This window comes from Papio anubis, chromosome 1, assembly GCF_008728515.1.
Source record: "Papio anubis isolate 15944 chromosome 1, Panubis1.0, whole genome shotgun sequence".
In the NCBI taxonomy this organism is placed as follows: Eukaryota; Metazoa; Chordata; class Mammalia; order Primates; family Cercopithecidae; genus Papio; species Papio anubis.
Genome location: NC_044976.1, coordinates 105,456,136 through 105,472,205, shown reverse-complemented (window position 1 = coordinate 105,472,205; position 16,070 = coordinate 105,456,136). Strand labels below are relative to the sequence as shown.

At 39.3% G+C, this 16,070-nt stretch overlaps 1 protein-coding gene across 7 annotated transcripts in view; it reads right to left on the bottom strand.

Moving 5' to 3' along the window:
• Positions 1 to 12,820, bottom strand: part of PRMT6 (protein arginine methyltransferase 6) — a 57,468-nt gene extending 44,648 nt beyond the window's left edge. The window contains exons 1-4 of one of the 7 annotated variants that reach the window (XM_017945304.3): positions 11,463 to 12,820; positions 9,304 to 9,405; positions 8,755 to 9,181; positions 6,591 to 8,008 (exon numbers count right to left, since the gene is read on the bottom strand). In XM_017945304.3, coding sequence (XP_017800793.1) covers positions 11,558 to 12,685 — 1,128 coding nt within the window. In that variant the 5' untranslated portion in view covers positions 12,686 to 12,820 and the 3' untranslated portion in view covers positions 6,591 to 8,008; positions 8,755 to 9,181; positions 9,304 to 9,405; positions 11,463 to 11,557. Of the gene's footprint in view, positions 1 to 5,570; positions 6,520 to 6,590; positions 8,009 to 8,725; positions 9,182 to 9,303; positions 9,406 to 11,462 lie in introns of those variants that run through there. The other 6 variants (XM_009214040.4, XM_009214024.3, XM_009214027.4 and 3 more) reach the window with 6 other exon arrangements.
• Positions 12,821 to 16,070: the final 3,250 nt, after the last annotated feature.

Sequence of the window (16,070 nt, the reverse complement as noted above, 5' to 3'; positions counted from 1 at the left end):
CATCTTACCAAGGAAAGGGAAAACAAATGTTTTTTTTTCCTCTCTCCCCCTTAATTTAAGAATTTCAGGGAAAAAATGAGGTAGTACCCTAGCAACTTCAATGATGATCAATGTGTGTGTTTAAATTTGTCTAATAAACTTCATAGATTTTTTCCTTTGACTTGTTTCAATCCATGCAATTGTATCTTTTTTAAAGTTGAGATGACTGACTTACAAAATAGCTGTACACAGTTAATGTGTACATGTTAATGTATATAAATATAGGTATACATCTGTAAAACTATCACCACACATAATGCTGTAAACTTAATTATCACCTCTTGAAGTTTCCTCCCTCCCTCTTATTGTCAAGAAGACTTAAGATCTACCCTCCTAACAAATTAAGTATTCAATACAGTATCACTAACTATATGTACTATTTTGTCCAGTAGATTCCAGGATTTTTTTCATCTTGCATAAGTAAAACTGTGTACACTTTGATCAACACCTTTTCAATTCTCCCTCCCCTCAGCCCCTGGTAACCATTATTCAAGTCTCCGCTTCTATGAAGAGTTTGACTATTATTCATGTGATAGCTTCTTAGCTATCCTTGCTTCTTTTGTTACCCTTTCCAATCCATTATTCACATACCATATAAGTTGATCATAAGGAAAAAAAATGTAAATTGGAAATTATTGTACTCCCTTGTTTTTTTCATGGTTACCTTCTACTATAAAATATGTCCCAAATTCCTTACCATTGATTACAAGTACTGCCTAAGTTGGCCCCTGCCCATCTTTCCATGCCCTTTGCATTCCATTGTCATTCTCTATGCTGGCCGACATAGAAACTGTTTTCAGTCACTTCCTGGAAAATACCAGTCTTTTTCCTATTTCCAGTCTTCTTCTCTTGATAGCTTATCTACATGAAATTCTTTCCCTTCCAATCTTTGAATATTTGTATTCTTCTTATCCTTAAGATTTCAATTCAAATGTGACCTCTGCCAAGAGGACTTCCCAGATCACCTGATCTAAAGTTGTCTCTTCTATGTATTCTCTACCTCATCTCTTTGTAAACCTTTTCAAGGCACTTATTACAAGATATATTCATCTTCTTTCTTCTCTCTTCCCTCCCTCCCTTTTTATCTTGCTTTAGTTCTTCCTTCTTGGAAATTTCCATTCAATCGCATGGAATCAGACTATAGAATGTATGGAAAGATGGAAAGAATTGAAAGAGTTCATCACTGAAGGCAACTCTGCATCTTTCTAGATGCATAACCTTGGGAAAGTTATTCTGCTTCCCTGTGCCTCCAGTTTCTCACCTGTAAACTGGGGTTATTGATAATATCTATCTCTTGAATATCACAAAGATTAAACATGCACTATATGTGCACTGTAAAGCACATACAATGGTTTTTGACACATAGAAAATGCTCAATAAATATTAGCTATTATTCATTGTTTCATCCAATTATTCTTATAATCAGCCAATACTTTAAATACTTTGCTAAACAAAAGAAATGTATGGCAAAGAAAAAATAAAATATGGTTTCTGTCTTATGAGGCTTAAATTTTTGTAGGAAAGAAAAACAAATGAAATAATTACATATTATGTAAAACGACATGAATTAAACAGACAGGCTATTTTGATAAAGCATAATCATGGAGGGGGCATGTCACTTGAGGGATTAGGGCTATATCTCTATGGAAATGACATTTAACCTTAGACATAAAGAATGATGAAGACTAATATGGTCAAAATGTTCTAAATGAAGAACATACAGAGCCCAGAGAGCTTGGCATATTCTGGGCACTACCAGAAAGCCAGTGTGACTTCAGTGTCCTATGCAGGGCAGAGAAGTGAATGAGGCTTTGGGGGAGGTGAAATGCGGATGAGGTCCAAGAGGGTAAGATCTTGTAGATCAAGATATGAAGTCTGGATTTTATTTTAGGTCCATTTGGAAGATAGTAAGGAATCTAGGAAGCTATTGTGATTGGCTTGATCAGAGGATATGGCGACACAGACCAAGGTGATGGTAGTGATGACAAAGAATAACTGATTTCAAAATATATTTTGGCAGTAAACCCCTCAGTGTTTACAACAGATTAGATGTGGGGGAAGAAGTAATGTTAGGAATTAAGACTGACATCTAGCTTTCTGGGTTGAACAAAGAGGTGGGTATCAGGGTGCTGTATATTGAGATAAAAAAGCTTTGTGGAAAAACCAGCCATGGGGGAGGAGGAGACAACTGAGATATTGTAGAAACAAGAAAAGGGCTTCATACTTGTTCATTGCAACAACTGGAGAGAAAAGGAGTTTCCAAAACAAGATTCAAGTTTTCTAAAAATTTAGAAACATAGAAAAGTATTTCAGCAAGTTTTCTACCAGTTTCATATTTGAAATACCACATCTAGCACCCTAGTCATGTTGCTACACTGACTGAGGCAGCAACAGCAAATGTTATTACGACAGCAGACTCGCTCTCCTAAAAGTTAAGCGTCTGTCAGTATTTCCATTATAAACTCCAATTTTCAGGGACTTATAACTTGGCTATTTTAAAATCACATCAGGCTGAAACTTGCAAGTAATAAAACATTTTTAAAAATAGATTTAGTGCATTTTCGTCAAGATCTACTTAAAATATTGATGAATTGTTCTGAAATAAAGTGACGTTTAGTTAATATATTAAGATAAATGTTTAATTAAAAGCACTTTTTACTCTAAAGTTTCTGGAAAAATTATACTCTATAATACTGTTATATTTCATATGTATAGATTAGATATGGTGGAACACAAACATTACATTGAAGCAATTCTAACACATTATGCCAGAAGTTGGCATATGTATTGCAGTTTGGGATGAATTTCTTCCTGATAAAACTTGCTGTAAATTGGTTAAGGTTCTTCTGAGGAACAATAACTTGTTCAATTTTGTTTTATAAATAGATATTTTTATTATTGTGCCAAGCAGAACTTAGTCTCAAAGTTATTTTATTTTATTTTATTTGAGACAGGGTCTTCATCTGTCACCCAGGCTAGAATTCAGTGGCACAATCACAGCTCACTGCAGCCTTGACCTCCTGGACTTAAGCAATCCTCCCATCTCAGTCTCCTAAGCAGCTGTAGAGACAGGTTTTCACCATATTGGCCAGGATGATCTGGATCTCTTGACCTTGTGATCCGCCTTCCTCGGCCTCCCAAAGTGCTGGGATTACAGGCGTGAGCCATCGCACCCTGCCAATTTTTGTATTTTTAATAGAGGCAGGGTTTCACTACGTTGGCCAGGCTGGTTCGAACTCCTGGCCTCAAATGATGTGCCCACCTTGGCCTCCCACTGTGCTGGGATTACAGGTGTGAGCCACTGTGCCCAGGCTGTTAACTTTAAAATAAATATTTATTAATAGTAATAATAAAGAACAAAAAGACAAATATTTATTAAGAAAAAACCAATCCTTTAAGAGAAGAGCAAATGTCAGACTATGTTAGAAATAATATTTATTCATCACTGCAAAGATTGCATCAGAGTTGGCTTGGGCAGAAAACTGATATGAAACAATACATTTTTATGGTTGGGTGCGAAATACTTTGGGACACTGAGGCAGGAGGACTGCTCGAGTCCAATAATTCAAGACCAGCCTGGGCAACAGAGTAGACACTGTCTTTCCAAAATAATTTAAAAATAATTTTAATATAAGTAATACTTTTTGAATCGCAAGCATTAATGATGATAAATTTTGTTTGTTCTGCTTTAGCTCATTTTGTCTCATCTCCTGTAGCTATCTTCTGAACATCTGCTGAGTTTTCAAACTCCTAACATTTAGTGAGAACATTACTTATGCTGTAGTCTGCCGCTGTTGTTTCGATCCTCTCCAACATTCTCTACTCCTCTTGCATTTTCTTTTCTATCTTAGGACTTTTTTGTCTCTCTTTCTTTTACTATGAAAATCTACCTATTGCTGTTTTCCGTATATCTTCTTATATGTAAATTCTTGCCTAAATTCTTAATTATTCAGTGACTGGATATTCAATCTGTGGATTTTCCAAATCCTCTCTTTTTAATTCTTTTACTGTTCATTCTAGAGCACTTAAATGTTTTTTACTTTTATAATTTCACCAGATGATAAATGATGGTAGAGTGAGAAGTTCATATTAAAATAAGCAGTTTGCCCTTTTAATAAAGATTCCTGGTAAAAAGTTTTTGATGCCAATGAATGCATGAAATAAATGTTTTAACCATTTGTGGATTGGAATCCTTTCACCATCCTATATAACTTAAAGTCAAAACTACAGTTTGCTCTTAGAATAATTTTATAATATCATAAACATATTACATGTAATTATATTAGTATATGTAATTAATATATAACATAATAATTTTACCAAAAGCAAAGCTGCAAGTGTTAAAAAGAAAACCTAATAGTCACACCATTCCACACCACCTACTAAACTGCAGCTTGCAACAATGGGGAGGGGAAAGTTTTCTTCACAAATTTGAGAGGATTAAGTAGTTCTTACATAGAAAAGTCCTTGAATAGATTTAGAAATTAACCTGAAAAGTGAGGTTAAGGACAATGTCGAGTATCAAAATAAGCAACAGTTACGTCAATCAAAATACTGTTATAAGCCTGTGACTTAAGGAAGAAGAAAATTACCTGAGGAAATTGTGACATAGGCAGAAAGTATGCATAGGGATCCTACTCGTCATTTATATGCTTCTCTCACTCACTTTCGGCTTTTTTTTGGGCCCCAAGATGTTTTTTTTGTTGCCCTGTGACTGTGGAAAACCAGCTATTGTCCCCAATGCCCTCTATCAGACTACCTTTTGAACGCAGGTAACTGTACTCAGCTATTTGCCTTTCACTCTACACAGGTCAGAATTTGTACTCTCCCTTCCTGTTAACTTTCCTGTTGACTGAAATAAAATTAATTCATACTAAAGTGTGGTTGTAACCTTCCCTTCCCTTCAAGAAAATTTTCACTGAAAAGATTTTTAAACTCAATGGAATTCTGAATTACTTTAATTTCTGGAAATTTCACAAAGAACAGAATGTTTCGTCACAATGCATGTTTCCGTAAAATCAATAAACTCAATTGGCAAGTAGAATGACATCAGTACAGAATGTAGCATTAGCACCACCAGGTAACAGTCACTGAACACAAAATATATTGATGCAATTGAATGCAGCACCCTACTTCCTCCTATTGGCTCTGTTTGGCCACATTCTGTCTTAGAGATGTTTATTAAGCCTTCTCTCTGTCTTTGTGAATTTTATTTTGTATAAGTCTTCCTTATTTCCTTCCATCAAGCTATTTTTATTTATATTTATTGTAGTTTCTTTATTAAAAATTTATATTTCTTAACTAGTTTATTAAAATTGGTATTATTTTGTTAGTACTTGTTTGAGACAGGGTCTTGCTCTGTCACCTAGACTGGAATACATTGGCCCAATCAAGGGTAGCAGCAGCCTCAACCTCCTGGTCCCAAGCTATCCTTCCATCTCAGCCTCCCAAGTAGCTGGGACCACAGGCATGCACCACCATGTCTAGCTAATTTTATATTTTATTTTATTTTTTGTAGAAATGGGGTGTCTCTATGTTGCTCAGGCTGGTCTTGAACTCCTGGGCTCAAGCAATTCTCCAGTCTCAACCTCCTAAAGTGCTGAGATTACAGGCCTGAGCCACACCGCCCACTTATTAGATTCTTGGTTACAAAGTTACATATGTTTTGATGGTTCACCAAACCCATTTTTCCCTTAAGCTTGTTATTTTTATTGAATAATTTTGCAGAATTATAAGGGTTTTTCAGGAACATATATCACATAATTATAGGAGTGTTTGTAAAGTATTTTAAAAGTGTGGGGAAAATATCCTTCCATCCTACCTCTTCTTTTTGTCCTTCCTTTCTTGCAGGAGGCAGCCTAGAGAGACAAAGGAACTTTTTTTCTTTCTCTCAGCTCCCTGCATTTTAAGTCTGTCATAAGGGTTTAAAGCTACTCAGTCAACTAAAATCACGTGTCTTCCCCTACAGTTATTATCAATAATGATACACTTAATTACCAAAGGTTTCAAATGAGTACAATTCCAATGTTACTTATCATGTCTTAATTTTTACTAAAATTCTCTTAATTTTAATCAGGTCCAAGCTTCGTTTTAAATGTCTTTTCCTATGAGCATGTATAACATTTTGAGAAATAGCCTCCTTATATCAACTTCTTCCTTATCACTTACTGTTTTGACACATTTTGGAAAAGGTTTGGAAGTCTGTAACTCTCCCCACTGTTGTGTTTAAGATTTTAATCAGGGCCTGTTCTAGGCGTAGAAAGTCCTGAAGAACATTCAGTTTCCTCAAATTGTCTTCATGTCTCAGATTTTTCACATAGTCTCTTGATTCTATAAAATGTAAAATGCTATAAATTTGGCTAAAAGGATGAGATCACATCAGTTATCCATCCCTATGAACAATGTGATGAGACACTACCTTTTGTAGGAAATAATGAGGACATATCTCAGACTCTTCTGGCCTTCTTATCTTCAGAGCTTCTGCAGGTATTCCAAATAGTAGGAAGATATTTTCATGCCAAAAAATTTAGAAGAGAATAAGGTTACACACGTTCCAACAAAACACGTAATATTTATTATAAATGACAGAAGATAAATCAAGAAAAAAATTGGAGTATAGAAGTGGAGCCAGATGTAAAGTAAAAAAAAGCACAGTGAAGCATAAATTTGGCTCAGCTCTCTAGTAGCCAATGTGAGAAGGGTCATCTATCCAATATACTGTGTTCATTAGCTGAAACGAACCAGTTATTTAGAGGACATAGATTTACTTTTGGAACTAATAACAGAGAAGACTTTTTCTCTGAGGATTTCATGATCTATGTGATAAGTAAGGGAGTTTTTTGCACTAAGGATAAGTGGGCTGGCTCTTCTCAACCTTGCTTCATTCAACAGATTTAGTCGAAATGATGTTGGAACTCAGAAAATACCCCAAAATGAAGGCCTTGGAAGGAAAAGTGTTTCTCTGATCTCTTGCCCTCCTGTTTCTCAGTCCACTTCTCCCCTTAGGCTAGTCATAGAAACTAGAATCACTTTTCCCCAAGGCAGGTCATAAACACCAGAACCCCCTTTCCCCAAAGCCAGCCATAAAACCTAAAATCATTACTCACTTTCCCTCTGCCTTTCTGTATAAAAACTACTCATAAAGAAATTATGTGACCTACCTTCTTTGCCTATGGGTTATAAGACCCCCATTCCAGAGATGGTGTTGCCTCACACCAAGAAGGAATGCACGCATGCTCAGAGAGGCCAAGACAGACAGGCCCTGCTGGGATCCCTCGCTCAGTCTGTTAGCATGAGATCATATCCTTTTTGTGCAATCATATTTCTACATAGTCATCCATATTTTATTGAACCTCAGCATAAAAATGGACACTTTCTCCTTTATCTTTGGGTCTTCATTCTGAGGGCTCCTGTGTGTACACATTATATAAATTTGTATGCTTTTTCTCCAATTAATTTGCATTTGTGAGGTGACTTCTCAGAGAAACTTCAGAGGGCCACAGAGAACTTTTCCCTTGGCCCTGACAGTCTTTCCAGGCTAAGGATGCAAATTACTGAACTGATATAGGTAATTTTATTTCCCATACTGTATACTAGTTCTTAGAGGGTAGAATTTGCTTGTTTTTCATAGAACTTGAATATTTTATAGTTGGTGTTTATTAAATCATAAAATGAATGGATAAAAAGATGTACATATGGGAGGAGGGGGCCCACATTGACTGATTCATCTCTCCTCAGCATTGGGTGGTACAAAGTGTGAAGATGCTAACATGGCTGGCTATAAGCAAAACGTTAGCCAGTTTTGTTTGCTGGAGGTATCTTTCATACTTACCTTTTAAAAACTCCTTCTGCCCACTTTTAGCCTCATCAGATGCCTCTGTTCCTCAGCACCAAGCACCTGTGAGTTCATCTACCTTTGCTACTGTTTTGAGGAGTTTTCTGGGGGTCTCAGAGTGCCACATTTGACTAACTGTTGGGAAAATGGGTATGGGGTTATTTATGTCAATGAGTGCCTAGTAGTTGTCAAGTGTGAGATCCTATACACTGAAAGTGGTTCTTTGAGGCCTATGAGATACATCTTTAATGAGACTTCCTTAAGCTAAGGACGTTTCCCTTTCCTTCATTCATCAAACAATAAAAACTGTTGTCACCCATTCAGGAGGTATGTGCTTCCGGTTTTTTTTTTTTTTTTGGAGATGGAGTCTGGCTCTGTCGCCCAGGCTGGAGTGCAGTGACTCAATCTCAGCTCACCGGAAGCTCCGCCTCCCAGATTCACGCCATTCTCTCGCTTCAGCCTCCTGAGTTGCTGGGACTACAGGTGCCCACCACCACACCCAGCTAGTTTTTTGTAGTTTTAATAGAGACGGGGTTTCACCGTGTTAGCCAGGATGGTCTCGATCTCCTGACCTAGTGATCCGCCCGCCTCGGCCTCCCAAAGTGCTGGGATTAAAGGCGTGAGCCACCGTGCCCACTACTATTTTTAATTAAAGCAGGCAAGATTAATATAATAAACAAGTTAATTTTTGTTTGGGGTTAGGAATTAAAAGCCAAGAATTAGCTATGTAACCTTAGGCAAGTCCTTCAATATCTGTATAGCTCTTGCTCCTGGTATGTAAATTGAAATAATCTCCTGATACGTAAATTGAGATAATTACTTGCCCTTTCTAACACCAAGACCATCCCAGTCTTTAGTCCATTATCATTTATTGTACTTACCATTTTATCTTATGAACATATCATTTGAAGGAAGAAACTGTGTTTTATTGGTTTGTATCCTAAATGCTTATCACAATGACTGTTACATTGTATACTCAATAAAACGTCCATTGGTCCAATGAATTAATGAAAATATTTGGAAATCTTCACAGTGCAAAATAAATGTAAGTTCTTTGAGGGAAGCAGGTCGAACTTTACCATGTTCTCCTCTCCTTTGGGCCTGGTAGTTCCTGCCTGTGGTCCAATGGTACCCAGCAGTCAGTACCAGTCCATATAGACAGATTGGACAGTGCCTGGATGTTGATACATTTTACACCTTCATCCTTCTGGAGGTGTCCTCATTCCAAAGGTCCTGAATTCCCTTTGGATCATTTGGTGTACAGTGTCATACATTGCTCCTCACGTACAACCACATACTGTTGAATACCTGTAAAAAAATCAAAATGTTGAGTATTTATTGTTGCACGTTTTGCATGCATCCAAGTGCTCCAGGTTTACGACTTTTCCATAACTATGACACTGAGGATTTATTGAGATCTTATTACATACCAGACATTATGTAGTCACATGTATTAACTCATTCAATCCTCACATGTCTATGACGTAGGTACTGTTGTAATCTCCATTTTGCATATGAGAGGCATTTCCTCCCTTTTGAAGGAAAAAAAGTGTTTAAGTATTAATATTTTGCCCAAGGTCACAAAAAGTGGTAGAGCCTCGGTTCTACTATGGGCTGTCTGCCTCTAGAGTCCAATTTTGTAGCCATTATGTTATGCTAACTTTTGACTAATTGTTTCAGTCGCTGTATTTTTATAATTCATTTTTCTTTTGGGAAGGAGTAATAAAAATCCTGAAGCTTATTTTATGGAATACATACCCTTTACTTCTATAGTTCCTCCAAGTTTTAACTGAGGTTCCCTTTATGTGCTTATACTGATAATGATAACTCTATAGTATTTATCAAATACATAAAAAATAGAATTTGGAAGAATGTTCTCGTTTATCACTTAGTAAAGGAATTGTTAAATCAAGTTTTTAAAAAACAAACCAAACCACCAGAAACCTACTCAAAATCACACCCTAAAATTCTAAAGAAATGTTTGATTTAAAACATAGAACACCTTATAAGGAGCTATTTTTTCCCGCTAGCTTAACTCAAGTCTAGCTTGCTGTAATTGTAGCATTTACAGGAGATGATCACTATCTTAGCATCAAAATGGTGACGGTTATAACTGTACTGCTTGCTACTCAATTATCTTGTAAATTGATAATTTTGTACATGTATGTCTCTCCATGATGGAAGATCTTGTGTTACATACCACCAAAGTTTAGCAAATTAGTTTTTATACTCTAATACTTTAATATGCAATGAATAAAAGGGCAGAAAAATCAGAATTACAATAAATGTTAGGCTATTTCAGAACACCAGTTTTTCACACCTATTTTCTTAGCATACAGAAGCTCAAAAATCATACATTAAGCAGTCTGAATTGTCCTGAAGTTATATTCTGAATGGGCTGTAACACTTAAGAACTGGTAATATTAAAAAGGCAAAAGCATTATAACTCATAGACAGCACACAAGACTTCTTACTTCATCTATAAAACGTGAGAATGTCAATGTTTTATTGGCTACAAGGATAAGGAGGGAAACATCAGTGAAATAAATTTGATAACAAGATTCACACTTCATTATAAGTGATTTTCCTAAATTCACAACTTTCACATTTGGCTGCGTGAAAGAGAAAAAAAAAAAAAAAAAAACTAAACTAAAAAGGGAACTTTCACTACTTGTAAGTAGGCCAACTCACATGATCCCTCCAAATGAGAGTTTAAATGAGAATCAGTACACTTTTCTAGCTGGGAAAATATTTTCCTTAATTAAGTGAGTTTAAATAATTTACCCATGGTGATGAATAAGCCCTTGGGCTAGGCTCAGAAACCTCCTCTACCAGCCTGTTTCATAAGAATTACACTGATATTTTTATAGGACATACATGAAATATTTGTTTTTTGGTTGTAATAGTAGAGACAAGAATTTTGTAGTCCTCTACATAAGAATCCATACTATTTCTGTCTTTCAGGTCTTTCTCCTAAATGCACCTTCTGAGTTTCTTAGATACGCCATACAATTACAAAGACCATTTTACTTAACGGATTAATGTGTTCATCAACTTTAGCACCCTATGTATGTGGTAAGAGTAATGAGAACAGGGCTATTTAAACTGCTTCCTCATATCCTTCCCCTTAATTACCAGTAGTGAAGTTTACTTAGAAAACAATGAGGAAGTCTCATAGCCTACAGGCACCTAGGGATGGGGAATTAATTCAGAGTGAGAAAATATGGCTCTGGAGAGATACTAAAGTCGTATTGGAAATGTATGAAGTCTAAAAGAACTCTTTCTCCTCAGCTTCAGACTTAGATAAGGTGTGAGGTGTCAGGAATGTGCATGAACCCTTCAAAAACTGACATTTTCATCTGTGTTCTTCTGCCTCCCTCCCCCACGAAACAAAATATATGGAAATACAAGTGCTTGGTACTACATGCTTTTGAGGCTTAAAAGCCCAATAATAAGCACGCTGTATCCGTTGTTGAGGGGGATAACTTTTTAAGTAAATATCACCAGAAGAATCTCTTCAAATGGAGAATGAAGTCACTCTCCCTCCCTAGAGGCTATGCGGGAAAAGGGAGACAGATATTCCCCCTACTTGCACGTGGGATCTCCCTTTCTCCTCCGACCTCGCTACGTCTCTCCCACGCAGGTCAGGCTGCCTTGGGAGGTAGCTGGGAGAAAAGGCAACGCTCAGTCCTCCATGGCAAAGTCTTTGGTCTTCTCCTCCTGGTCTCCCACTTTGTAGCGCAGCAGCACGCGCAGGCGACGGGGGTTGTCCCGGGAGGGCAGCAGCGTGATCTCTCCTGAAACATCCGTGTCTTGCTCCACTTGCACTGGCTCGTTTAGGTAGAGAAGGGCCTGTTTCCAGTGCGTGGCGGGGTGAAAAGGCGAGGTGGACAGCACCAGGGGTTTCTCCGACTCCCCTCCAGGGAAGGTCACCTGGAACCAGATGGCAAAGCCATGCATGGGCGCCGAGCCATAGCAGCTGCAGCGGAAGCGCCCGCCCACTCCGGCCTCCAGCTCCTGCTCCAAGCCGGCGCGGGAGAGCTCTAGTTGCGCAAAGCGCTGCGGCCGGGCCAGCACGTCCTCGCCGGACAATCCCTGCACAACGATCTCCGAGTGGCCCATGAGGCAGCGCGTGGCGAAGCCCTCCAGGCAGCTCATGTCCACACCATAGTGCTGCTTCACCTGGCTCCAGAAGCCCAGGCGCCATTCCAGCATCTGGTCGCTGATGGGGGCTATGAAGAGCTCGGCGGAGGCCGGCAGGAGAAGACCGCCCTCCTTCAGCCACTTGGTTCGCGCGTGGAGGACGGAGCTCAGCATGGACTCGTGCAGGAGTCCGTAGCCCATCCATTCGCTCACGATGGCATCCACCTGTTCCGGCAACTCCACAGTCTCCACCGGTCCCGGCAGGACGTGCACCCGGTCCTCCAGCCCGTTGAACCTTACCACCTCCCGGGCCTGTTGCCAGATGGCGCTGGCCTCTACCGCGTACACGCGCCGGGCCCCGGCCTGGGCACAGAAGATACTCAGAATGCCGGTGCCCGCGCCCACGTCAAGTACCGTCTTGCCTCGCAGTGCTGCCCAGTTCCGCAGGATACCCAGGCGGTAGGCATCGGTGCGGACGCGGTCTGCGATCATCTCCTCGTGGACCGAAACGTCCGAGTAGCACTCATAGTACAGCTGGTCCCGCTCCCGCTTAGTCCTCCGGGGTCGCTCCAGGGCCGCCTCCCGCTCCGCGCCATCTTCCTCTTCAGCTCCCTCCCCTCCTTCGCCGCCGCCCCCCGACTCAAGCTTTCTTTTCTTGGGCTGCGACATCTTGGCCGCTCTGGCCGGCTCCCGGCGGGCGTAGCGCGGCACGGCGCGGGCTCCAGGAAACGGGGGCTTCTGGGACTTGTAGTGCGCGCTTGTCCTTCCTACTTCCTGCGGGGTCCCCCGGCCAGCGGCGCGGAAGGTCTTCCGTGCCTACCCACGGGAGCTGTTTTGTATTGCTCTTCTGGTGTCTTGGCATCCCTTTTGCCACCCACGACACCCACATTCTGAGATCCTTTCATTCCCCCTCCCACCCTTAGCTTCTCAGTTTTTTGCTTTCACTCCCTTCCTGAAGTAGACACGCCCACTTAAGACTAATAATCCACCTTTATTTCTTCTGCTCAACTCACCTCTGGTGTTTGTTTGTTTGTTTTTGGATACAGAGTTTCGCTCTTGTTGCCCAGGCTGGAGTGGAATGGCGCTATCTCGGCTCACCGCAACCTCCGCCTCCTGGGTTCAAGCGATTCTCCTGCTTCAGTCTGCCAGGTTGCTGGGATTACAGGCGCACGCCACCACGGCCGGCTAATTTTGTATTTTTGGTAGAGACGGGGTTTCTCCCTGTTGGTCAGGCTGCTCTCGAACTCCCGACCTCAGGTGATCCACCCGCCTCGGCCTCCCAAAGTGTTGGGATTACAAGCGTGAGCCACCGCGCCGGCCTAACTCACCTCTGGTTTTATTCCACCAAATTAACATGGCGACACCATACTCACACTACTAACTGGACAACTGTAGCTCTTGAAGTGCTCCAGATGTGGCAATTTAGAAATTGCACTACACATTTCTCTTTTCTGTTTTCAGTGGAGTTAGAGTGCAAATGTAACAAAATTAAAACCTAACAATGCAAAATATTGATTCTGATTCCAGCATGACCACTAATTAATTGAGTGATTTAGGGCAAGTAATAGAATTTCTCTGGCCTTCAGTTGCCCATTCACCCACCAGAGAATCTTCATTGCAGATGGGGAAGAATTGTTTCTGGTTCCACTTAGAAGAATAGTTACTTGGCTTTCGGCCCTGCTCTGATATTCTGTGGCTCACTCAAGAGTTAAATCCAGAAAAGTGCAGACTCAAGAGCTGTCTGATACAAGCAAACTCGTTGCTAGGTGTATTCTATATATATATATGCATTTTTTTTTTCTCTCAGAAATAATGGAATCCCTTTCTTTCGATCACTTTCTCAATGCAACTCATTTTTTCCTGTATTTCCTTGTCTGGGCAATATTGACACTTTCCTCTTTCTCTTCTATTTTTCTTGTAGTCAGCCATCAGCTGTTACTCTCTTTTTGTTCATAATGGAAAAAAATATATTTTTAAATATGTGTGGCATTTAAATGAGTGTCTGCGTTATTAACAAGGTGAGCATAAAGCCATTTTCTCCCAGCTTAAAAAAGGCACCCAGAGGAAAATGGACTGTTATTTTCTTGTGGTCTTGAATTATGTCCTTGTAACCAATGGGCCTGTATTCCTTGTCTGGGATCAAAGTTCTTTCATCCTATTTTCTCTATTAATGTTTCATTAGCAGAATAGGTTTATTGATGTGGCATCCTCAGCTGTCCTCTACTTCTAACTCAAGACTCTCCATCCTAGCTGCTCGTTAGAATTCTCTAAGGAGCTTTTTAAAAAATACCTATTCCTGGGTCTACCTCAGACCAATTAAATCAGAATCACTCCAGTGGAACCTGGGCTTCTAGTTTTTAAAAGCTCCCCAGGGAATTCTAATGGGCAGCCAGAGTGAGAACAACTGTTTCTCACTATAATGATCTTAGTTAAATCTTGTTTCGTTATTTTAATTGGGTAAATTATATTTTTTTCGGTGGCCTGCCCTCGAACATTTAAGGCTAAAAACCTTGAATCATTTCTTCTGTTTTTCTGCCTTGATTTAATATCTTATTTTAAGATAATTGAGGCCCAGTGTAGGACATCAGATTAAAGTTGTAAATGTGACCACTTTAATACATTACTTTTATTCATAGGTTGATGCTTAGTGTATACTTTTGCCATTCTTTCTTTCCTCAAAATTTCACCTTTTTCTTTTAAATACGTTCATTCTTTCACACAATTTTCAATTCACTTCCTTATGATCTCTTTTAAGAAAATTCTGAATATAAGTTTCATTGGTTCTATCTCCAAAATACATCTTGAATCCATCTGCTTTTCTCCGTTTCTATTGTCAACAAGCTAGTTTAATCTTCCATATTTACTTGCCTGGAAATTAGTTTCCTAAAGGATCGCTCAGCTTCTAATCTCAACCCTATCTAATCCCTTCTCTACATAGCTGAAATAATAAGCTTTTATAAAACCCATTGAACCATGTCATTCTTCAGTAACTTCCCATGTTAGTTACTGGAACAATTCAGTAACTTCAGGTAACTTCCCATCTCATCTCATACCATTTTTCCCAACTCGTCATTGGGCTCAAGATATACTGGCTTCTAATAACACATTTCTTTCCTGTGTCAGGTCTTCATGCATAATCTTCCGGTGCTGAGAAAATTGTTTTTCTCCTTAGCACTTCACTTTAATGGCTTCTTCTCATCCTTCATGCCTCAACTTAAATGTTACCTGATGAAAAAGGCCTTTCCTGGCTACCTTAAATAATATTTTCAAACCCAAGAGACTACTTTGTTCCCTCCTAGCATTCATTATTATCTGTATGTATTTAATTAATTTATTTGTTTTCTATACAATATCAACTCCAGGAGACTTGGACTTTTGTATTCCCACTGTTGTAGTCCCTAGCACTAAAACAGAACCTGGCACATAGAAAGTGTTCAATAAATAGTCTTCAACAAAGTCTTTTGTGGATGCACAAATTATTATTCATACAGGAAGGAGTAGAGAGTTTTGCTTCGTTAGTTCAGTGTGACAATGTGACTTGGTAAACTCTGAGATAGATCCAGATATAGTTAGAATGTAGAATGCGCCCAGAAATGAGAATAGTATAAATTTTAAACACTCTTAATGCTTCTAGATAGAATAATGGTAAGCACCAAACATTACCGCTAGAGTAGATTTAAAAAGGCCTGTGGCACTTTCCTTTCCTGCACTTGTATTTGATATAGAGAAGGAGTTCCTTACTGATCTTTTTTACCACAATGAGATGTTTTAAGTAGGAAAGGGACCTAGATCACAGCCCTTCCCCAAGCCGTGCAGCTTAGCAGCAAACCACCTGCATGGGAGAAGAGTTGGAGTTCTGCTGGCAGAACATTCTTTGTATTTTCATTTCAGTGGTCTGCTTGCCACGTCTATTCAATGCTTAAACCCAGTTTTTCAAACAAATGATCTTTAAATTAATTTAGTGCATCTTGAACACTATTAAGAAGAAATAATAGGTCAGAAAATGCTAAATGTGTCAAATGAGTAAAGGTGGGTATTATTTCATAAAACTTGT